This window comes from Triturus cristatus, chromosome 8 (genome assembly GCF_964204655.1).
Source record: "Triturus cristatus chromosome 8, aTriCri1.1, whole genome shotgun sequence".
In the NCBI taxonomy this organism is placed as follows: Eukaryota; Metazoa; Chordata; class Amphibia; order Caudata; family Salamandridae; genus Triturus; species Triturus cristatus.
In genome coordinates this window covers 616,990,097-617,009,937 of record NC_140591.1, presented here as the reverse complement: position 1 = coordinate 617,009,937, position 19,841 = coordinate 616,990,097, and the positions used below count along the sequence as shown (strand labels likewise).

At 49.0% G+C, this 19,841-nt stretch overlaps 1 protein-coding gene across 4 annotated transcripts in view; it reads left to right on the top strand.

The window, feature by feature from the left end:
* LOC146802490 (uncharacterized) overlaps positions 1-19,841 on the top strand; it is a 175,066-nt gene that overhangs the window by 67,565 nt on the left and 87,660 nt on the right. For all 4 annotated transcript variants that reach the window (XM_085622084.1, XM_085622086.1, XM_085622083.1 and 1 more), the window contains one exon: positions 18,614-18,747. In XM_085622084.1, coding sequence (XP_085478210.1) covers positions 18,614-18,747 — 134 coding nt within the window. The remainder of the gene's footprint in view (positions 1-18,613; positions 18,748-19,841) is intronic.

Below are 19,841 nucleotides of genomic sequence, written 5' to 3'. Positions count from 1 at the left end.
CTCCACCGGTATTTCATTCGGGCCCGCCGCCTTCCCGGATTGTAGATCGATAAGGGCACCTGATATTTCTTCCATCGTTAGATCTTGTTCCAATGCATCTCTGTCCTCCTTGGTCAGTGATGGCATGTGTATTTCCTTTAGTAGTTCTGTACAATCTTCTGCAGTTCGAGTCGAGGAGGGGGTATAAAGTTCCTCATAGTACCTTGCGAAAGCCTCCACTATTGTTTCCCCTGTATTACATACAGTTCCCTCAGGACTTAGGATTTCCAACACCCAGTTCCTTTCCTGATCCCTCTTTTCAAACCAGGCGAGCATTTTATTTGTTTGGTCTCCCATATTATATAGCCGACACTGCGTTCCCTTAATATACATACTTGCCCTGCACTCAGCTGTCTGAATTCTTGCTGTTTGAGTCCAAGTCTGTGTGTACCCTCTAAATCTGAGGTTTGCCCATCTTTCTCAAGGTAACGTATCTCTTTTTCAAGCTCCGCTAAGTACTCCGTGTGTTTCTTCTTCTGTGTACTTATTTGCGCCATCATATGTCACATAATTACAGTTTTGTATGCCTCCCACAGAGTGGACGCCTCCTCCACCGAACCTTTGTTTCCCTGAAAATACTGTTGTGCATTCAAGCAACTTCTCTTTACCCTGTTTGTCCCTAAAGTACCATGGGTTCAACCTCAGGGGCAAACCAGAGATCCGCTTCTGCCCTAGCAGACGGACCTCCACTGGAGAATGGTCCAAGATCCCACGTGCCCTATGGACCGCCCCCCTAAACTGGGGCATCTGCATCTGGAATGTAAACAGGTAGTCTATTCGGGAGTGACTGTTGTGTGCTGCTGAAGAATGTGTATATTGTCGGGTCTGAGAATTATGCGCCCTCCACAGGTCTGCCAGTCCCATTGCGTCTATAAATCCCTCTAGTGGCTCTCTGCCTTCTGGTCCCACTGCCCCTGAGAGTCTGTCCATCGCCAGATCCATAACTGCGGTCATGTCACCACCCAGGATCAGTGTTCCCTCGGGCAACCCCCCCCCCCCATCCCACCCTACCACCCTGCTGAACAGGTCTGAAACCACCGGCTCCCCAACTTGCAGCGAGCCTGTCACTCCTTTCAAAACTGTGCCATGCTCGTGTGGGCTAGCGCCTTCAACAACAATATCACATCATGCCTAAGAGTCTGATTTGTGCCTGTAGTTAAACACCCAGGTGGTGTTTTCCCATTTCGTACCACCCCCCATCCCCGCCCCACCCCGAACTGTCTCCCCGGACACAATTAGACCTTTTCAGTCCTCCGCACCTGAAGACCTCAAAGTTCAGTTCAGTCACCAGCGCCGTGGGGGCCTGTCGCCTCCCCCAGCCTTCACCGCACCATTCTTTCCTGGTCTGGTGTCGCCATCCGGCCTCCCATGGATGCGCTGTTTTTTCGCCTTTGAGCCTTGGAGGTCACATGTCTCCAGCCTTCCAGCCACTCCCAGGCCTCTTCCGGTGTAGCAAAGAGCCAGGATTTCCCTTCTGCCAATATTTGTAACTTTGCCGGGTATAGCATCATATATTTCATGTCCTGTTTACGCAGCTCTCTTTTAACTGCCACGAAATTGCGGCTCATCTTTTGGACCTGCAGAGTAAAGTCTGGGAAGAAGCGTATTGTTGCATTTTCATGATGCAAGCCTCCATGCAGGCGTGCTGTTTGTAGAATCGTATCCCGCTCTCTATAATTTAGGAGCCTTGCGATTATTGTTCGTGGTGGCGCACCTGGTTTCGGTATTGGGATAGAGTCTCTGTGTACTCGCACCAGCCTTGAATAAGTGGATAGTCCTTTAGGGCGTAGATGGTTCAGTATGAGGTCCTCCAGGAAGAGGTCCACGTTTTGGCCCTCCAGTACGCCCACGACTCTGATGTTGTTGCATCTCCTGATCTTCAAGCTTTGCCGCCATCACATTGTTGCTTCAGCTGTTGTACCTGCTCATCCAACTGTTCCGTTACAGTTTGCAATTGCGTTCTATTCCCTTCCGCTGCCGTTACCTTGTGCATGGTTTTCCGGAAATCTGCTGTCATAAGGTTCACTTCAATGGTGACTGTATCTATCTTCGATTCTATCATGCCTCTCAGGTCTGCTTTTGCCGCCATTATAGATGTAAGCGAGGGTTCTTCCAGCTCCCTTTCTTCCATCTGTCCCTCCAGGGCCACAGCTGGCGTTTTTGCTATAGCATAGTTGTCCATTTTATCAGTTTGCGTGGCTGTGGGGATCTTTGGCTTCCCCATCATGTATTATGCAACTGGTCGTGGTAGGGGGGATGCGGCTCCCCTACCTCCTTCCTGTGTCTCTTCTGCTTCCCTGCTTCAGTGGGATTGCTCCTTTGTTGCCCTGTATGAGCTATTCCTCCTGCCACCCAGTCTTCTCCGCCGCTATAACGTGTCTTACAGATAGTGTGGGCCATCCTTTGGACCCCCCAGCTGCTCTTACTCCTGGGGGCTCAATTGTACCCAGGCTCCTCGATTACCGGCGCCTCTTTCAATGTCTTGGGGTCCAGCGCTTATTCGGGCAGCCTTCTCAGACCATTTGCATGTTAATGAGGCCTCGCTGTTGTTTCACCCCTTCTAAGAGCCCCTGCAGCTCCACTCTGCCTATGGCTTAAAAGATTCAGGGCCCCCCCCCCCCCGAAAATTTTCTTAGCCCCACCCCCCTGAAATTTGGCTCTAGTTGCGCCTCTGGCTGTCACTGCAGGTTCCCATCTGCTGGATTAATCCCCCCCTACAGAGTTTTTAGGCCGGGGGCTCATTTCCCAGTATTGATTGCACAGCGCGATAGCTGGCCGTCAACTGTCTGTTATACCGTTCGTCAGCCGATCCCTCCTATGGCCCCCTCCAGGCACTAAGGCTGTGTCTTCTCCCCAGATTCCGTAGGGATCGGGGCTCGCTCGCTCTGCAGTCGTTTTGATCGGATGGTAGGCCGCGTCTCCACTTATTCTCGCTGCTCCTCCCGCGCTCTGCTCCCAGCCAGCCAACTAATGTACCCTCATCTCTGATGCCTTGTTCCTGTGAGAAGCAGGCAATCGCGGGCTGCACAGTGTCCTCCCCTGTATTTTGAGGCCTAATGATCTCATCTCGGCCCTTATCTGTCCGGGAGTCCTCCGTCTTCGGTCTCCATTGGTGCTCCCCAGCGGGCCTCCCACTGTGCTATGGCACCTCCGCCCCACACCGCTTATGTCGATCTGGTGCCGCGGGCTATGCTTCCGACCTCCGGTTCTCAGCAATACCCTGCTCCGATTCCTGCCCAGGCTCTTCCCCTTCCACCGATTCTCGCGGCCTGCGTCCCGGCCTTTCCTGCCGTACTGGGCGGGCCGCTCGCACCCGGCCTACCTCGCGGCCCTCTGCGCTCCTTTTTAGCACGGCCGTCCGGTCTCCAATTCGCTCTGTTTAGCCTTCCCCATGGTCCTGGGGTCTTGGAGCTGAGGTCCGATGTGTCTCAACACTGCGGGTCCGGATTCATAGACGGATTTGAGGCCATTGATGTGGGCCTTTGCGGCGCTTCACTAAAGCGCAGCCATCTATGGTGGCTCCTAGCCACGCCCCTCTTGGAACATTTTAAAGCATATACCATACACTTTTTCCAGAATAACTATGGCTCCACAGGTACTAGAGCAATAGGAACCCAAATGAAGGTCAGTGTCTGATAAATGCTAAGAGGTAAATTGAGGATATGTGATCCAGACTGGAAAAACACATGCACACACATTACAATGCTGTCTTGGTTGTTAAAGAGGGGTAGCTCGCACTCACACATACTGTTTTTGCACAGTATATGATATTTTGTCTCGAGATCCAATAAATGCTGTCTGTACAGAGCTCCTGCAGAAGCGGTTTGCTCAATCAAATATCATCTTTGAGGACACCCTAGAGCAGTATCTCCTGACAATTGACTTATCCAAGCTCAGTCCTGAACAAGAAACCTTAGACAGGCCGCTGGAAGAGTCCACGCAAGGAAGGACTTAAGGGGAAAAAGATGGTCTGCCCGCGAAATCACTGCCCTAGTCAGTACTGGAGAAGTTGCTATAAGTTTTTTCAGGAAGCGCGGGAAACGGGAGTGGGTCCACTGACTATGAGGGAAGCAGTGATGGTAGTCATACTCAAGGAAGAGAGAGATCCAGCCAGTTTCTCCTCTCCGCTGTTGATGTTGAACACAAACGTAAAGCTACTATGTAGCGTCCTGGCCAACTGACTTCTGAAGGTGATTTCACCACTTGTGCACCCGGATCAGACGGGATTAATTCCACGGAGAAGCACAATGTAGAACATCCGTTGCCTGAATCATGTTATACACATGCATGCCACTCCAGAAGAGAACTTTGATGTAGCTGCTCTTGATCTAGCATGCGTCTTTGAAACACTCTAATGGCAATACATGTGGGCGGTCCTTTGACAAATCGATTTCGGCCCTAAATATGTTCGAAGGGTGCAACCATTATATAAAGAACCTATGGACAGAATGTGCACGGGAGGTATAGAGTCTGACCACTGGAGATTAAGCAGAGGGGCGAGACGGGGATGCCCCTTATGCTATTTGCACTTGAAGTTGAGCCACTGACCTCTGCGATGCAATGCAGACTTGGATTGTGGGGCATCCAGCTAGCTGATACACCACATGTAGTATTGTTGTATAGGGATGACACCTTGGTTTATCTCTGTTACCCAGTGAGATCGGTGCTGCCATTGCTGGAAGAAATGGAAGCGTGTGTAGCAGTTTCGCCACTCATGAATAGGTCTAAATCTAAATTATTTCTGTTGGGCAGGTTGGGACATACAGATATCACCCTTTTTCCGGGATTGAGACTACAGGGATAGGTTCCGATATTTGGGAATTTGGTTGCCACGTTGTTTAGTAGCATATTATGATCTGAATGTGGGCGCATTTCCTCTTCTCAGCTTTGCACTCATTGTAGCCAGCGCATGGTTGCTACTGCGCAGATCAGGACCGGCGCATTGCCACCACTGTGGATCGACATTTGCTTGTATTTGTCAGTGTCTCTCAAATGACAGATGAAGTTAGTTGCATTATTTGTGTCAATCATTGAATGACAGTGTGTGAATTAGAATCCACAGATTCAGTTGGACTTGAGGCTGCAACAGGATCATCAGCAGTACTTAGAGCAGAAGCACTAAGGTTTGTCCAGTCCTCCCACCTTTGAGCAGTACGCTGTCTCCTAATGAAACTTGTATTCTGTTAATAAGATGGTAGGGTTGAAGCTTTCTGCTCCGTCATTTAGCTAAGTTCATTGGATTTCTTGAAGTGCGGAAGCTTGACTCATTATGTAATTGTGGTCTTAATTGAAGATGCATCAGGTACCTGTTGGGTAGAAATAGTGCACCGCATCTCTGTTTATGCTGCTTTGTGTCTAAAAAATTCTTTCTATAAAATCTCTAGCTGACCTGCTGTTGGACTTTGCCGTGAGGACTATGGCATCGCAGCCATCAGTGGTGGCTGCAGCACCTGGTGCCAATCTATTGTTGTGGCCAAGGAGAATGTTTTTTTTTCTTTTAGTTGAAACGCTGTTTTTGATGTATATTCCTCCTTAAATGGGATGTCATATAGGTGTTAATTAAAATAGTACAGTTAAATAAAATAATTAACACAAATAACTCATTGGCTTTCATGTGCGCAAGATACAGAAAATAAAGATGGAAGCAAAAACACTCTAGTGCTTGGTTACGGAGGAAAGATCAGACTTAACCTTCACGGAGTATGGCAAAACTCCACTCCAGCATGTTCATACACCATACTGGCAAAGCTGGCTGCAGTTGCAGAAATAACATTCTCAATGGAATTTTGTTGATTAGCAACAGAAACTATTGAGAGAAAAGAAACAAAGGTTAACTACTGCAGCCGGAAAAGCTGCTCACCCTGCAAAGCAGACCCCCTTTTGCTTCCACTTCTCAGCACCCTGGTTTCAGGGAGCTTTTTCTTAAATTGTCCAAACATGGCAAAATATAACTAAAGGCAAATGTAAACTGACTATTGTGCAAACTGGATACAAGATCAGATGTATAGGTTCCTCACCCAAATACCGCCAGTTGTATAAACCCAAGGGAAATTGTCTCTCAAGGAACATCATCATGAACCACATCCCATGGAAAACCTACTTCCGCTACTTTCCCAAAACCACTTCCTCACAACTTTAGACCTCAAAGACGCTTATTTCCACATCCCAGTGCACAACGCTCACAGGAAGTACCTCAGATTTGTAGTGGACGGCCAACACTACCAATTCAAAGTACTCCCGTTCCGAGTCACAACCGCACCACAAGTATTCACCAAGTGCCTCGCAGTGGTGGCAGCACATCTGCGAAGACAGCACATTCATGTCTTCCCATACCTAGATGACTGGTTGATAAAAGCCAGTTCATACAATCTCCAAGAGTGCTTAGCGCGCCAATGGAACCAGGCCCAGGGTCAATTAATAGATCTGGTGTTGGTAGACGGTCGCACCCATCGCTCTCTGCAGTGGTGGACCACCACAAACCTTTCCACAGGTCGACCGTTCTTGGACCCGGTTCCCCAGATAGTACTAACCACAGACGCATCGCTCTCTGGCTGGGGAGCTCATCTATTACATCTCACCGTGCAGGGCACATGGACACCTCAACAGAAGTTACTCCACATCAACCAACTGGAGTTACTAGCAATCTTCTTAGCCCTAAAATCTTTTCAAACACAGATTTCAGGCAAGGCAGTCCTAATCCGCACAGACAACATGACAGCCATGTACTGTATTTAAAAACAAGGCGGCACACACTCTCCACAGCTCGCACAGAGCATATGGAGATGGGCCATACCCCAGAAAATCTTTCTCCTAGCTCAGCATGTCCCAGGAGTCCAAAATACTATGGCAGATCTGCTCAGCAGACAAATGCAACAAATCCACGAGTGGGAACTCCACCCACAAGTTCTGCACCCGTACTTTCAGATGTGGGGGCATCCACAGATAGACCTCTTCGCCACCCACGAAAACACCAAATGCCCAAGCTTCGCCGCCAGATATCCACACCCATTGTCCAAAGGAAATGCGATATGGATGAACTGGTCAGGCAGATTTGCATACGCTTTTCCGCCACTCCCACTCATTCCACTAGTGGTGCGCAAACTACAGCAACACTCCCTCACACTGATCCTAGTAGCTCCAACTTGGGCCAGACAACCGTGGTACACCACACTGCTGGAACTATCTGTAGTACCGCACCAAAAATGACACCTCTCTCCACACCTCTTAACCCAGAACCATGGAGAGATCAGACACCCGGACCCAGCTCAGCTCAACCTTGCGATCTGGCTCCTGAAGTCCTAGAATTCGGTTATCTGAATCTTACCCCCTGACTGTATGAACGTCATCAAGGAAGCTAGACGACCCACCACTAGAGCGTGCTACGCTGCCAAGTGGAAACATTTTGTTGTCTATTGTCACAACAACACCATCAATCCCTTAGACGTCTCCATCCAACACATCATAGGCTATTTACTACACCTACAAAGGTGTAATCTAGCTTGTACGTCAATTCGACTACACCGCGCAGCTATAGCAGCTTATCTACAAAACAGGCAACATCTATCACTCTTTAGAGTACCTGCCACTAAAGCCTTCATGGAAGGCCTTAAAAGAATAATTCACCCCAGAGTGCCACCCTCACCTGTGTGGAACCTAAATATCGTTCTCACCAGACTAATGGGGCCTCCCTTCGAAGCTTTGCACAAATGTGAACTCCAATTTTTAACCTGGAAAACCGCCTTTCTCGTAGCCATCACATCCCTCAGAAGGGTCAGTGAGGGGGCGTGGCCAGGCGCCGTAAGAAATGGCCGCCTGATTCCGGAGCTCCGCCGGGACCGTTGATGTCCTTCTAAATCCGAGACACATCCGCGCTGAGGGGATCGCCCGTGAGCGCCCCCCAGCTCCCCCAGGCTCGGTGCCCTGCAATAGCGGCTTCGCGGACTCCGGGGACCGGCGGACGGCTCAATGCAGCGGCGGCGGCTCGGCGCCTCGCCTTTGGAAATCCGCGGCCGCTCCCTGCACCACTCGAGGCCCCGGCTTTCGGCCTGCGGCGCGACGTGCCCGGAGGGGCGCCAGCGGAGGGGGGCACTGCCTCACCTGCAGCGCCAAGGCACCGCTGGACTCCGGCTCCCTAGCGACACTGGTGGCAGGACCCTGGCGCCGGAGGGCAGGCGGGCGACCACGACAACTGCGGCCAGGTGACGACCCTAACCGGGAGAGGGGCGGCCATTTCCTGATCTGCTGCTGCCGGAGCGAGGGGAGAGGACCGGCTGGGGCTGTCGCTGCGGGGTGCCCTGCATCGCCTGCCAGGTGGGGGGCCCGCGTTCGGAGCTGCGGGGTCGGACTGGACATCGGAGAGCCGGCGGCGTGGGGTGGCTGAGGTCGCTGACCCCGGATCGAGACTACCTGGGCACACTCGTGGGCCCCCTGCTCTGAGCCGATACCTGGAGAGTGCCAGTGGGGCTACGGCGCCGCCCAGACTTCACGGGGAGGATTGGTGGTGGCGCGGACCCGCGGGCGCTCAAGCGCAGAGGCGGGCGGAGGAACACTTGGCCCCAGAGGCGCCGGAGCAACCATGCGGCCTAAAGGAGGCACCACGACCCAGACCAATAAGCTGGATCACTACACGATAGCCAAAACGACGCCGCAGCCGGGAGGGACTACGAAGGAGGCCGCAGGTCAGGCGGAACCCTCCCTGACGTCCATAATGGCCGCAATCCAAACCCTTGGCACCAGCCTGGAGACAGAAAGATGTTGAGTCTTTCCTCAACATCCCTGCCCCCCCCCCTGCCAAAACAAACCCCCCCCCTCCCTGCCACCTGGGTCCTGAACTACCCACCACCCCAATTAGCAGAGCGCCTGTCGCCCAACCCTGCCCCGGTGGGAGCCCACCGAGGAACTCTACGTGGGAAGTTCGTGGGCCAGCCCCTTCCTGGCCGCCCGTCCGTGGTGCCCCAGTCCTTTCAGCCCCTCAGGCCGGCGGTGCATCATCTAAACAGGGAACCTGGCTCAGAAAAATTGGGCAGACAGTCACACTGCCTCGTGGGCAAGCAAGTCCTACAGTCAAAAACTTTTATACTTTACTGTCCGACGGCTTCTCAGTCTCGCTCTAGTGGCCTCCACACGCTGTGTCGTCTCTGGGCGATTCCCAGCGGGGACTGTTCGATCTTGAACGCCAGGACCGCTGGCTCTGCTCACCACCTTCCGCTCGTCCTGCCGCTGCCCCCGGGGAGGGTTGCCCCACGCCTCGCCATTGTGCGCCGTCCCGCCAGGGGGCCTCTGCCTTGTCAGCCGCGTCTAGCCACTCCTGCACCGCCGCCGGCGAGGCGAAGAAGAGGGATTTACCGCCAGTTATGATCTTCAGTTTGGCGGGAAAGAACATCATGTACCTGATCCCACGATCTCGTAATGCCGCCTTGACCCCCTGAAAGGAGCGCCTTTCCTGTTGGACCTGGAGCGTGAAGTCCGGGAAGAAGCGAACCGTGGCCCCCTCGTAGTGTAGATCACCGTGTTGTCTAGCAGCCTGGAGAATTGCATCGCGAATAGTGGAACAGTTTGCGAGACACTACCAGCAGGTTTACAGGAGTGAATCGGACCGCCCGGAGGAGGACTCCATGGACCTCCTAACCGACATTCACATGCCCTCCCTATTGGATGAAGATCGGGAGGCTATGGACAGCCCAATCACTGAGGCCGAACTGCAGCGTGCAATAGGCGAACTCCGCCCTGGTAAGGCGCTCGGTCCCAACGGCCTACCAATAGAGATTTACAAGCTCCAGCCTGACGCCACTAGTAAGCATTTGAAACTCATGTTCGAACATAGCAGGGAAATGGGGGTGCTGCCCCGTCATCCGCGTATAGCGGCCATAGTGGCAATACCGAAAGAGGGGAAACCCAAAGACTCATGTGCGTCATACAGACCAATTTCGCTCCTAAACGCGGAGCCCAAAATACTGGCGAAGACGCTGGCCAACAGGCTCAAATCGGTGCTTCCTTCGTTGGTCCACCCTGACCAGTCGGGGTTCATGCCCCACCGCAACACGGCCCTCAACATTAGAAGGTTAAACGGCGTACTGGGACAGCGCCATAGAATACAGGAGGACGCAGTGGTGGTCTCTCTGGACGCCACCATGGCCTTCGACACCTTAGAGTGGCCATATATGTTCGCAGTCCTGCGCAAACTGGGCTTTGGACCTCACTTCATAGCTTGGGTGCGTCTGTTATATGCCGAACCCCTGGCGCAGGTGCTGGTGAACAATAAGCTGTCCGAGGTTTTCACGCTTGAAAGAGGGACTAGGCAGGGCTGCCCCCTCTCTCCCCTTCTTTTCGCCCTCTCCCTAGAACCGCTCGCGGCCTGGATAAGGCAGGATGTTGACTTAAAAGGTATAGCATGGGCGGAGGGGTGGGAGGATAGAATATCCCTCTATGCCGACGACATACTCCTGTACCTTTGTAGGCCGCGCAGGTCGATAATTGTGGCACTCGACATACTAGCAAGTTTCGGTCGTAACTCTGGCTTCCGGGTCAACTGGGCCAAATCACATCTATACGTCCTACGTGGGGACTCCCCGAGGCTCCCGGACACTTGCCCTATCGCGGTGGCAGAGGACGGGTTGAAGTACCTGGGAGTGTACATCACCACTAACCAGGCCCTGTCCTATGGGCACAACCTCAAGCCACCGCTAGTTCGGCTCCAAAGGGAGGCCAAATCCTGGCAGCACCTACCACTGTCTTTGCTGGGCCGGGCAGCCTTATTTAAGATGCTAGCGCTACCACGGTTTCTCTATGCGCTACACAACTATCCAGACTTAGTCCCCAGCGGCTATTTCGTAGCGATCGAGGCCGCAATGCGTGACCTCCTCTGGGCGGGGTCACCCCGAATCTCATTGACCAAACTCACACTGGGGTGGTACGACGGCGGTATAGCCCTCCCTGACATTCGCAAATATTACTGGGCAGCCCATCTATCCGCGATCAACCAGGGGACGTATGGAGACGGGAATGATCCCGCATACGGTATGGACAGATGGCTGCTTCCCGGGGGAAACTATGAGATAGCACTCTACTCTAAACTGGGTATACGTCAACTCACCGGACCAACACTCCACTTGGTACAGATATGGCACATTGCTCAGAGGAAGCTCGGATGGTCAGGAGTCCTTACGATGGCCACGCCACTTTGGGCCTCCGAAAAATTAGGCAATCTAGGACGCACCAAGGGGTTCCGCAACTGGGACTTGATCGGCATCTCCCAAATCAAGGATATCTGGGGCCCTACCACAAGCCTCCCCGCTTGAAGATAGGTTGCTGGATGGACACCTCACAGAACATGCCATATCAGTTACGTACAAAAAACTAATCAATAACCCCCACCCACCCACCCCCCCCCCCCCCCCCCCCCCCCATATGCTCATACCCCTTAAAGAAAAGTGGGTCGCCGATGGGCTGGAGATAGATGACGAAGAATGGCTATATGCTTTGGCTTCCCCACGTGAGGTCGCGATCTCAGCCCGACTGCGACTTATCCAACTCAAGATCTTACATAGAGTATACATCTCCTGCACTAGGCTACACATGATGGGGAGGGCGGACACAGTACTCTGTAGGAGGGGATGTGGTGGCACGGGTACCTTCTTCCATGTGATGTGGGATTGCCCGAAGATTCAACGGTACTGGCGAAGGGTGGTGCAGTGTATGGAGGAGGTATGGGAGGTGGAAATTCGCCCGGAGGCCAAGAGGTGCCTCCTCAATATATGGGAGCCAACGGACCTGCCACCGAAAGGGAGGCTCTGGGTGATGCTCGGACAAATGGTACCGAAAAGGAACATAGCCAGGCTCTGGGGCAGCCCTATTCCACCCAAACTGTCGGATTGGCACAGCGATATGGACTGGTGTATGCTGCAGATAAAGACTGTGTATGTAGCGAGAGGGTGCCCCTGGAAGTGGGTTGAAGTGTGGTCCAACTGGAATGATTTTAGGGGGGGCATTTGCGAGCCTCCTTCTGTTGCGCGGGAAGGCTCAGGAGATATGTCAAATCCCAACGCTCTTGTTGCTCCGGGTGCTATAGAAGGGGATGTGGAGGTCGCCTCACCGGTACGTAGGTGATTTGCGGTGCTTAACGTGACGACCGTGTTTAGTTAGCTGGGGGGGGCAGTTCGACTGTTAGGCGCCTTTACGCCATTTTGGCAATATGCCTATGTTTAATGGTTGCACCAAAGAGAAAAATGAGTCCTGCACTATCCTTCTCTAAACTGTGAGACACTCGCACTCTATAACACCGCCGTACCCCCGGGTTGACGGCACAGGGCTGTGTGCTTTCCGACGCAATGCATGTGTACCTCCTCCGCGGCCGGCCCGAGGGGTTGTAGGCTGTAAGCTGTGTAATGTGGAACTCTGAAATAAAGGTCTGGGGGAAAAAAAAAAGGGTCAGTGAGAGATGCAAGCATTTACCATCCAAGAACCGTTTCTGCAAATTCACCATAACAAAGTGATTCTCCGTACCAACCCAAAATTCCTCCCTAAAGTCATTCCTCCTTTTCACCTAAAGCAATCTTCTTCTCGCAACCACAAACTGTTGCAGAAAGAGCTCTCCACACAGTAGATGTCAAACAAGCCTTACTCTACTACATCGAGAGAACACAACCTTTCCGTAAGACCAAACAACTGTTTGTCTCTTTCTCTCCACCACACAAGGGCAACCCCATCTCCAAATCGGGTATAGCTAGGTGGATTGTCAAATGCATTCAGATTTGCTACCACACAGCAAAACGAACGCTATCTGTTCCCCCTAAAGCCCATTCTACACGTAAAATAGGGGTTTCAATGGCTTTTCTAGGAAACATCCCATTAGATGACATCTGCAAAGCAGCTACATGGTCAACACCGCACACTTTCACCAAACACTATTGTGTAGATGTGCAAACTAAGCAACAAGCTAGTGTGGGCCAGGCTGTACTCAAAACATTATTTCAAACCACTGCAACAGACACGGGTGGTCGCCGCAAACGGTGGGTACTGCTATATAATCTATGCACAAGTGTGTAATCTGCAGCTCATATGCCTCGAACGGAATATGCTACTTACCAGTATGCATCTGTTCTTGGCATGTAGAGCTGCAGATCTACACACGCCCACCCGCCTCCCCGGCTACCTGTATCCGTTCCAGTTTATCTTATTTAGATAACACACACATGGGCATCTTCACTGTTATCACTACGCTCCATCCTTCCCTGCTGGCGAAAAACAATCTGAGGATGGAGCCGAAGGCCATGCGCAATACCATCCAAAGGAGGAGTCACCGACTTCGTGACTTCCAAAGACTTTCCAAGAGGAAAAACAAACTGCAAACATCCGGGCCCAACACCAGATGGCGATCTATGCACAAGTGTGTAGATCTGCAGCTCTACATGCCAAGAACAGATGCATACTGGTAAGTAGCATATTCCTTTGCTGCTGTTTCCAAGAAGCTTTTCGTTAGGGACACTTACAAGTCAGCGGAGGATCCGTCTGTTATTTTGAAGACATTTGTGCTCCGATTCCATACCATTCCACGAAGAAGAAAACAAATCAAAACTCTCTGTTCCTTTGAGGAAACAGATTAAAAAGCAGAAGTGTTGGTCTAATAAATAAGAAGGCACACATTTTGCTTTCTGTACAGAAAAAGTAACCCACTTGAGATTCTTCCACAAGCTAACTGTTGTAGGTATTGGTCACAGTTGTAGGGGAGCTAAAAAAAAAAAAGCTGACCACTGCCAGTACAGTCCAATCCAATCAGAAATGCTACTGCCCCACTGAACAGCTGAGACATTTTGGCACTGCTCTATTACTATCAGACTACTGGTTAATTAGGTGCCCATTAACTGTCCACGGATTTTCATATTCAGAAGTCACACACTTCTCCCACAACATCCCATTAAAAGAGTTCCACTGCTCTGTCCTTAAAAGAATTGCTAAGAGGCGCTGGAGCGGTCTCACATGGGCAGGTACTATCTAGTTCGAGGAATAGCTTCCCTGCTGTGATGCATTCCTGTTCATAAATGGACCATCAGTCCTATTGAAGTGCCTGTTCTATTAAATTTATAGTAGCTATGCTAAAGTTTCTTGCTCATTCATGTCAAATGTAAAGTCTGTCCTGGTTACATGAAATGTACTTTATCTGCAAAGGTAAAGCACTAAGTGTGTGTGCATCTTGATTCCGTCCGCTGTTCACATCAGCTAAGTTTAGAGCATCTACAAAAGTACATAAATTACTCCTCCTAGTTCTTCCGGTAGTTTGTGACTGCTAGTCTGTGAGCAGTGTGAGTGCGGTCAGTGTTTACTTTTCTACCCGTGTGTGTTTGTTGAGGCCAGGACTGAAGACCTGCTTTGTAGCTGGACGAGTCTTGCTCTTGAAGGAACCCTGCAGCGATCATTACTGAGGAAAGGCCTCCTCTGTTTCTGAGCAATGTCTATCTGCTTTCCCAGATGTGTCTGCACAACGATATAGGAAAACATTAACGACCTATGCTGTCAATTAATGTCCTTTTGAGAACCCTTGCCCAAAGACTGCTGGCAGGATGCCATCACTTCCAGTGCATGGATGACTGACCCCCACATCATGCTCAAAACTGGTTATATTTACTTGCGTTAACATGCACCAGTAAACAGTCTTGCCTTAACCCCCCCTAAAATCACGACCCCTTCCTCCATCCCTTCCCACATCTCTCAGAAAAGGATTCACCACATTGTTTAGTGGCTATTGTTTGTGGCTGATGGAAAAACCATTGCCTTCATCTCTGCCATTTCGTGTAGCACGCTGCCTTTCATGTGCAGGTTGCGTGCGCAGTACAGCGAGATTGACTGGAGCAGCTGCCTCTCTGACTAAAACTATAATGTGCAAGACCCAAAAAGCACGTACTTGCTCACGCACCAAAAAGTGCTCTATTAGGGCATTATATACTCCAGCATAGACTCCACCCACCACGTTCATTGGTCACTGGGAAGGAGTGATGCTAGATATGAGGTAAGCCAGTCCGCTGTCAAAATACATAATATAATTACTTCTTGGAGAGATGCAAATAGCACAAAACAGCAGCTCAGCCATTTCTTTCTGCAACACACTGCTTACGAGTCATTTCAAATGCTGCTGCCGCAGCACTGTTGTGATTGGTTTTTTTTTCTTCTAGGTTACATCTCTTTTAGCCTGTTCAAGTTAATCATTTAAAAGGGAAAGCGTGTCATTAATGTGGATTACATATTCGTTTTATGTCATTATTCTTTGCAACGTGATACTCATGTCATATACGCTAAGCCCAGGGTGTGGAGGTTTAGAGAGGACAGGCGACCTACACAGATGAGGCAGGCTTCTCAGAATGGCATCATCCATGCCGGCTAAAGGCAAATGGGAAGGCCTTCAGCCTTCATTTGCTTCTGATTATCAGCCTTATTGTTCAAATAGGTATGCAGGTGCAAACCATCTCTAAAACTCAGATTGGGCTTTCCTTTTGGTGCTAAGATTAGCTTAGTAAGTAAAAGAATGATGGTGGGATTGTTATATAGTAAATAAGTATGTTTTTTTGTTTTCTAGTGTTCTTCAGTGTGTTATTCTTTAATAAAGAGGTTTTGGATTCCACTAACTAGCCCTGTGACATCTCATAGGATTGATCGTTACCAGAAGCACGTTTCACTCAAATATTGTTCGGTGGGTTGTGGGGTTGTTGAAGTCTATCTGGTTTTCTGTCTCGAGTTGGCACATTGACTAAGTCCTTATGGCAATGGGGCCTAACAATTTGAAGTGTTCTAGAGGATGATATAGAAAACAGATCGATATGTAGGCCTTCTTGGGTGTAAAGAATGCTATTGCTATGTGTATCCCGCAGGAACAAACACTGTGGCTATTGTAGCTTGCAGTACCACAACAGAAGAAGACAGACAATAGCATGGCTGCATTGGTCTGGGGCAGTGACAGTAACATGTACCTCTATTGCAGTGAACGCAGGAACTCGTATAGGAGTGTTGCGGGGGGATGTTGTTGGTCTGTCTACAAGGATGCAATTTGATATTTTTGGGGTGCATCGATGCCCTTAATTTCCTGTGGTTCGCTTCTATTCAAACCACTCACATTAAGTTGGAGCTGAACACTTTTTGGGCTGATCTAGATTTAGATAAGTTACATCGAGCTATAATAAAGAAATAGGTTCTTGGCCTCTGTGATGTTCAATATATTGCTAAAACATCTACTCCTGGTTAGAATTATTGTAACATGAGAATTGTAATGGACATAGTCGCCTGGTTATAGGCTCCAGGTTCTTCAGTTGTTTTATCTCAAGTTCAAATCGGGGATTTTATAGCTGAATATATTTATTTAAACTTCCGCAACCTGTATTTGCGATGACGTTAGTCTAGTGGATGCATGTCCTTTTTTGTTGGTGTCCGTTTCATTAAGGCATAAGGAAAAGGTTGTTGAAGCAGATATTTTGTACCTATACACCAAGTTTGCGCACTGCTGTTCTGCAAGGATAACAGTTGGATCCCTTTGCTCCAGCAAATTATACAGCTTTGGAGGAGCAAAAGGTTGCATTCAAGAGCAAATTGGTGGGGTTAAAATGTTTTAAATAAAGATCTTCCATTGTATGTGTAAACAATACATTGTCTTGTTTTATATATATATATATATGTGTGTGTGTGTATATGTGTATATATAGATGTATAGATATATATATCTCCCACAGCCAAGCGTGCAAAGCAACACAGTCGCTTTACCCCTGCCTCTTATGACGGCGTTCCACGGTGGGACGGCGAGTCCCAACACAACAATTCCAACGCTGCCACCTCTATCCAAAAAGCAGCATACCGTGGACCAACATTGTTACAAAGTGCTAGTTTATTGCAAAAGGCTTTGACTAACTCAACGCTTTTCGGGGAGGAACCCCTTGTTCGCGATATTGATATTATGATTGATGTTGGTGCATAATGTAAGTGTATTTGACTTGGTGGATTATTTACACTAAGGGCAACAATAAATAATTTGTAGCTGATCAGTAGTCTATTATTGGCCAATAGAAATTTCCTTTCGTAACTTTCTGCCCCTGAATTTGTAGCCGTACTAAATAATTTTCTATTTTTTTCTGCCTCAAGACAAGTGATTTTAATCCCATAATTTCTCTGGGTCAGGACTACCAATCCCTTGAGTATAGTGATTTAATACTGTACACAATCCTATATAATTTTAGCCTGGCAAAATGTTACCCTGCTTTTGAGTGAAATCAGTTTCTTTATCAGTAAAACTGTGGTGCCATTCTGTACTAATGTAGCAAAACTACCATCAATTTCATTTACCCTCACATGAATTCAATGAAGATTCCTGTGAAGGAGAACTGCTATTTCAAGTCAGTAACTTTTCCTTACTGGGGCTTATGTTAATGCATCCAAGAGAACTGGCAATTCCTAAAAGTCTATTAAATAAAGAAATATCTATTAAATGCATCTGCAGCTGTGCCTTGTGATGTTTCAAAACAGTAATATTTCACATTCTAATTGGCAGCCATAGTAAGACTATCTTTTGAAATGTGAGTAATACAAAGATTTTACGGTTAACTTTTAACATGTAAGCTCAAAAACATTGGTTTTGTATATCGCTGAGTGATGCCACATTTAAATGCATAATGGGAAGAGGTGTGGTGCATCGGCCAGAGCAGCTGACTCTGGAGCGCGGGGCTCAAGGCAGATCCGGCTCCTTCGCTAAGGCGGAGGAGCATTGCCCCACTAAGTGCAAAAAAGAAAATGATAATAACGCAAAGTTGAAAACATTACGTTATTAGCATTATTGTTTTCTTCTTGGAGCCTGCTAGGTTGGGGTGGGTCTAGGCTTGTTACATCCTGGGAGAGGACGGAGGAGTGCTTCCTGCTGCACTTTAAGTGTGCATGACAGTTTGGCCGGCTGTCATGGGCTGGCCATACCGTCATGCGCACTTTGCATGTTCGCCACAGGCTGTATTGTACAGCCTGGGTGGAGAACATGTCCAGACTCCCAGTCCCCGTCTGAGCGCCAAACCACGGTGCTCAGACCAATCACAACGCTGCTGTAAGGCAGCGTCGTAATTGGCTAGGGGAGTCTGGGAACCTCCTGCGTCGGAGGAGAGACGGAGGCTGGACACCGGCGACCGACAACCACAAGGTAAGTCTTCCTCTTTTTTTTCTCTAAACATTTTACATTTTAAAAACTTTTTTTGCTTTGAAAACTGGCCAATTCTGCAACTCGGGCTGTTTGTAACCTCAAAAAAGGTTATGCACATATTGCCCTGAATCATTTATCCATTGAAGAAGCTGTTGATGTAATTCCATTGTCCCAGTTAGTATTTTGGCCTACTGTAGTTTGCAGGGATTAGACCTACATTTTGAAGATTTGTCAAGTAGAACAGTTTCATATCAATACCTTAAAATAGCAAGCTTTCCCCTTAACTAGAAAAAACGAATGTAACTCTTATCACATTAGTTACAGTAATCTCCCTACGATATATTTACAGTTATTTTATTCATTATTTATTTCGTTTTTGTTCGGTGAAACTACATTGACCTGATGCCTGTTTTTGTGTAGAGACCCACGGATTTGTAGATACGCTGTTTGCTGCATTGAATGACAGGAGTTATTTACTTCTACTGGAGAAGTCGCATTTTGCACCATCAAATGGACAGTCCTTTAAGCATCCTCATAAAAAGATCAAAACCGAGGTAAGATGATGATTTTGTTGATAATTTATATGAATTGCATACTCTGCTTCTTCATCCCTCTGACATGTTCAGTATAAAGTGAAAGCTGAAATGCGAAACCTGAAATGCTCTGCATACTGTTGTGTTTACAAGTGTTATTGTATGGAAGCCTCCACTCAGACATACTTTAGACAGGCATCAGATTCCTTTATTTGTAAATGTGATCAGTTTGTGGAAACTGGGTTGTGGCAGAGGCTCCGCTTCATTTTCTGTAATCCCTGGCATTCCACCAGCAATCTCCTGTTGGCCAGCATGGACACGTCACAGTTCCTCCGCTTAGGCAAAATCTTTGGCATTCAGAAGTGGGCTAAGTGTATCAGTACGACCCCGTGTTAGGTCCCTCAAAGCACTTGGAGCACAAACCTGCCCTTATATCCATACTTTCACATACCTCTTGACTCCAACCCCCAGATCACCTCCCCGTTCACTACTGTTCACTATCTAGTGGTCTTGGAGATGCATTCATCCAGGATCTCCTCTGCCTGTTGCACGCTTGAGTGCCATATCTAACACAAATTGTGCAGGATTCCGCATGGTTGAGCTGCCAAATCAGTTAGTTTTTTATGATCATCGGGAACGTCCGCTCGCAGCAACGCACAATGGTCCACGCCAGTCAGACTGAAAACCTAAAGCCACTCATTCCTGGTTTGCCCACAGACACCTCCACTGGAACTGGTCCCCGTACCAACTAACATTAAGGTGCAAAGGAGCAACAACTGCACTTTCAGGACAAGGATCACTGATAATTAAAATCAGGGCATGGGGCTCATGTGGAAATATGGATTTTCCTGGTCAGTTATGTCCCCTATCTTGGACCCCAACGGTTCTATGTGCATGTTACAAGTACATGTATGTTCCCTCCAGTTCCAGTTATGAAGACGCAAACACATGTGCGTCCACCGTTAACATGTCCTCTTTCAGATCCGCCATGAATGGGCCGGATATTCCATTCCTAAGTACAAAAGGCCACCGCCTTTATATGGTTCACTTATGCCATTTTTACAGTCCAGGCAAATAGGCCCTGATTCTGTCATCAAGCTTTTCTTGCTTTCTGC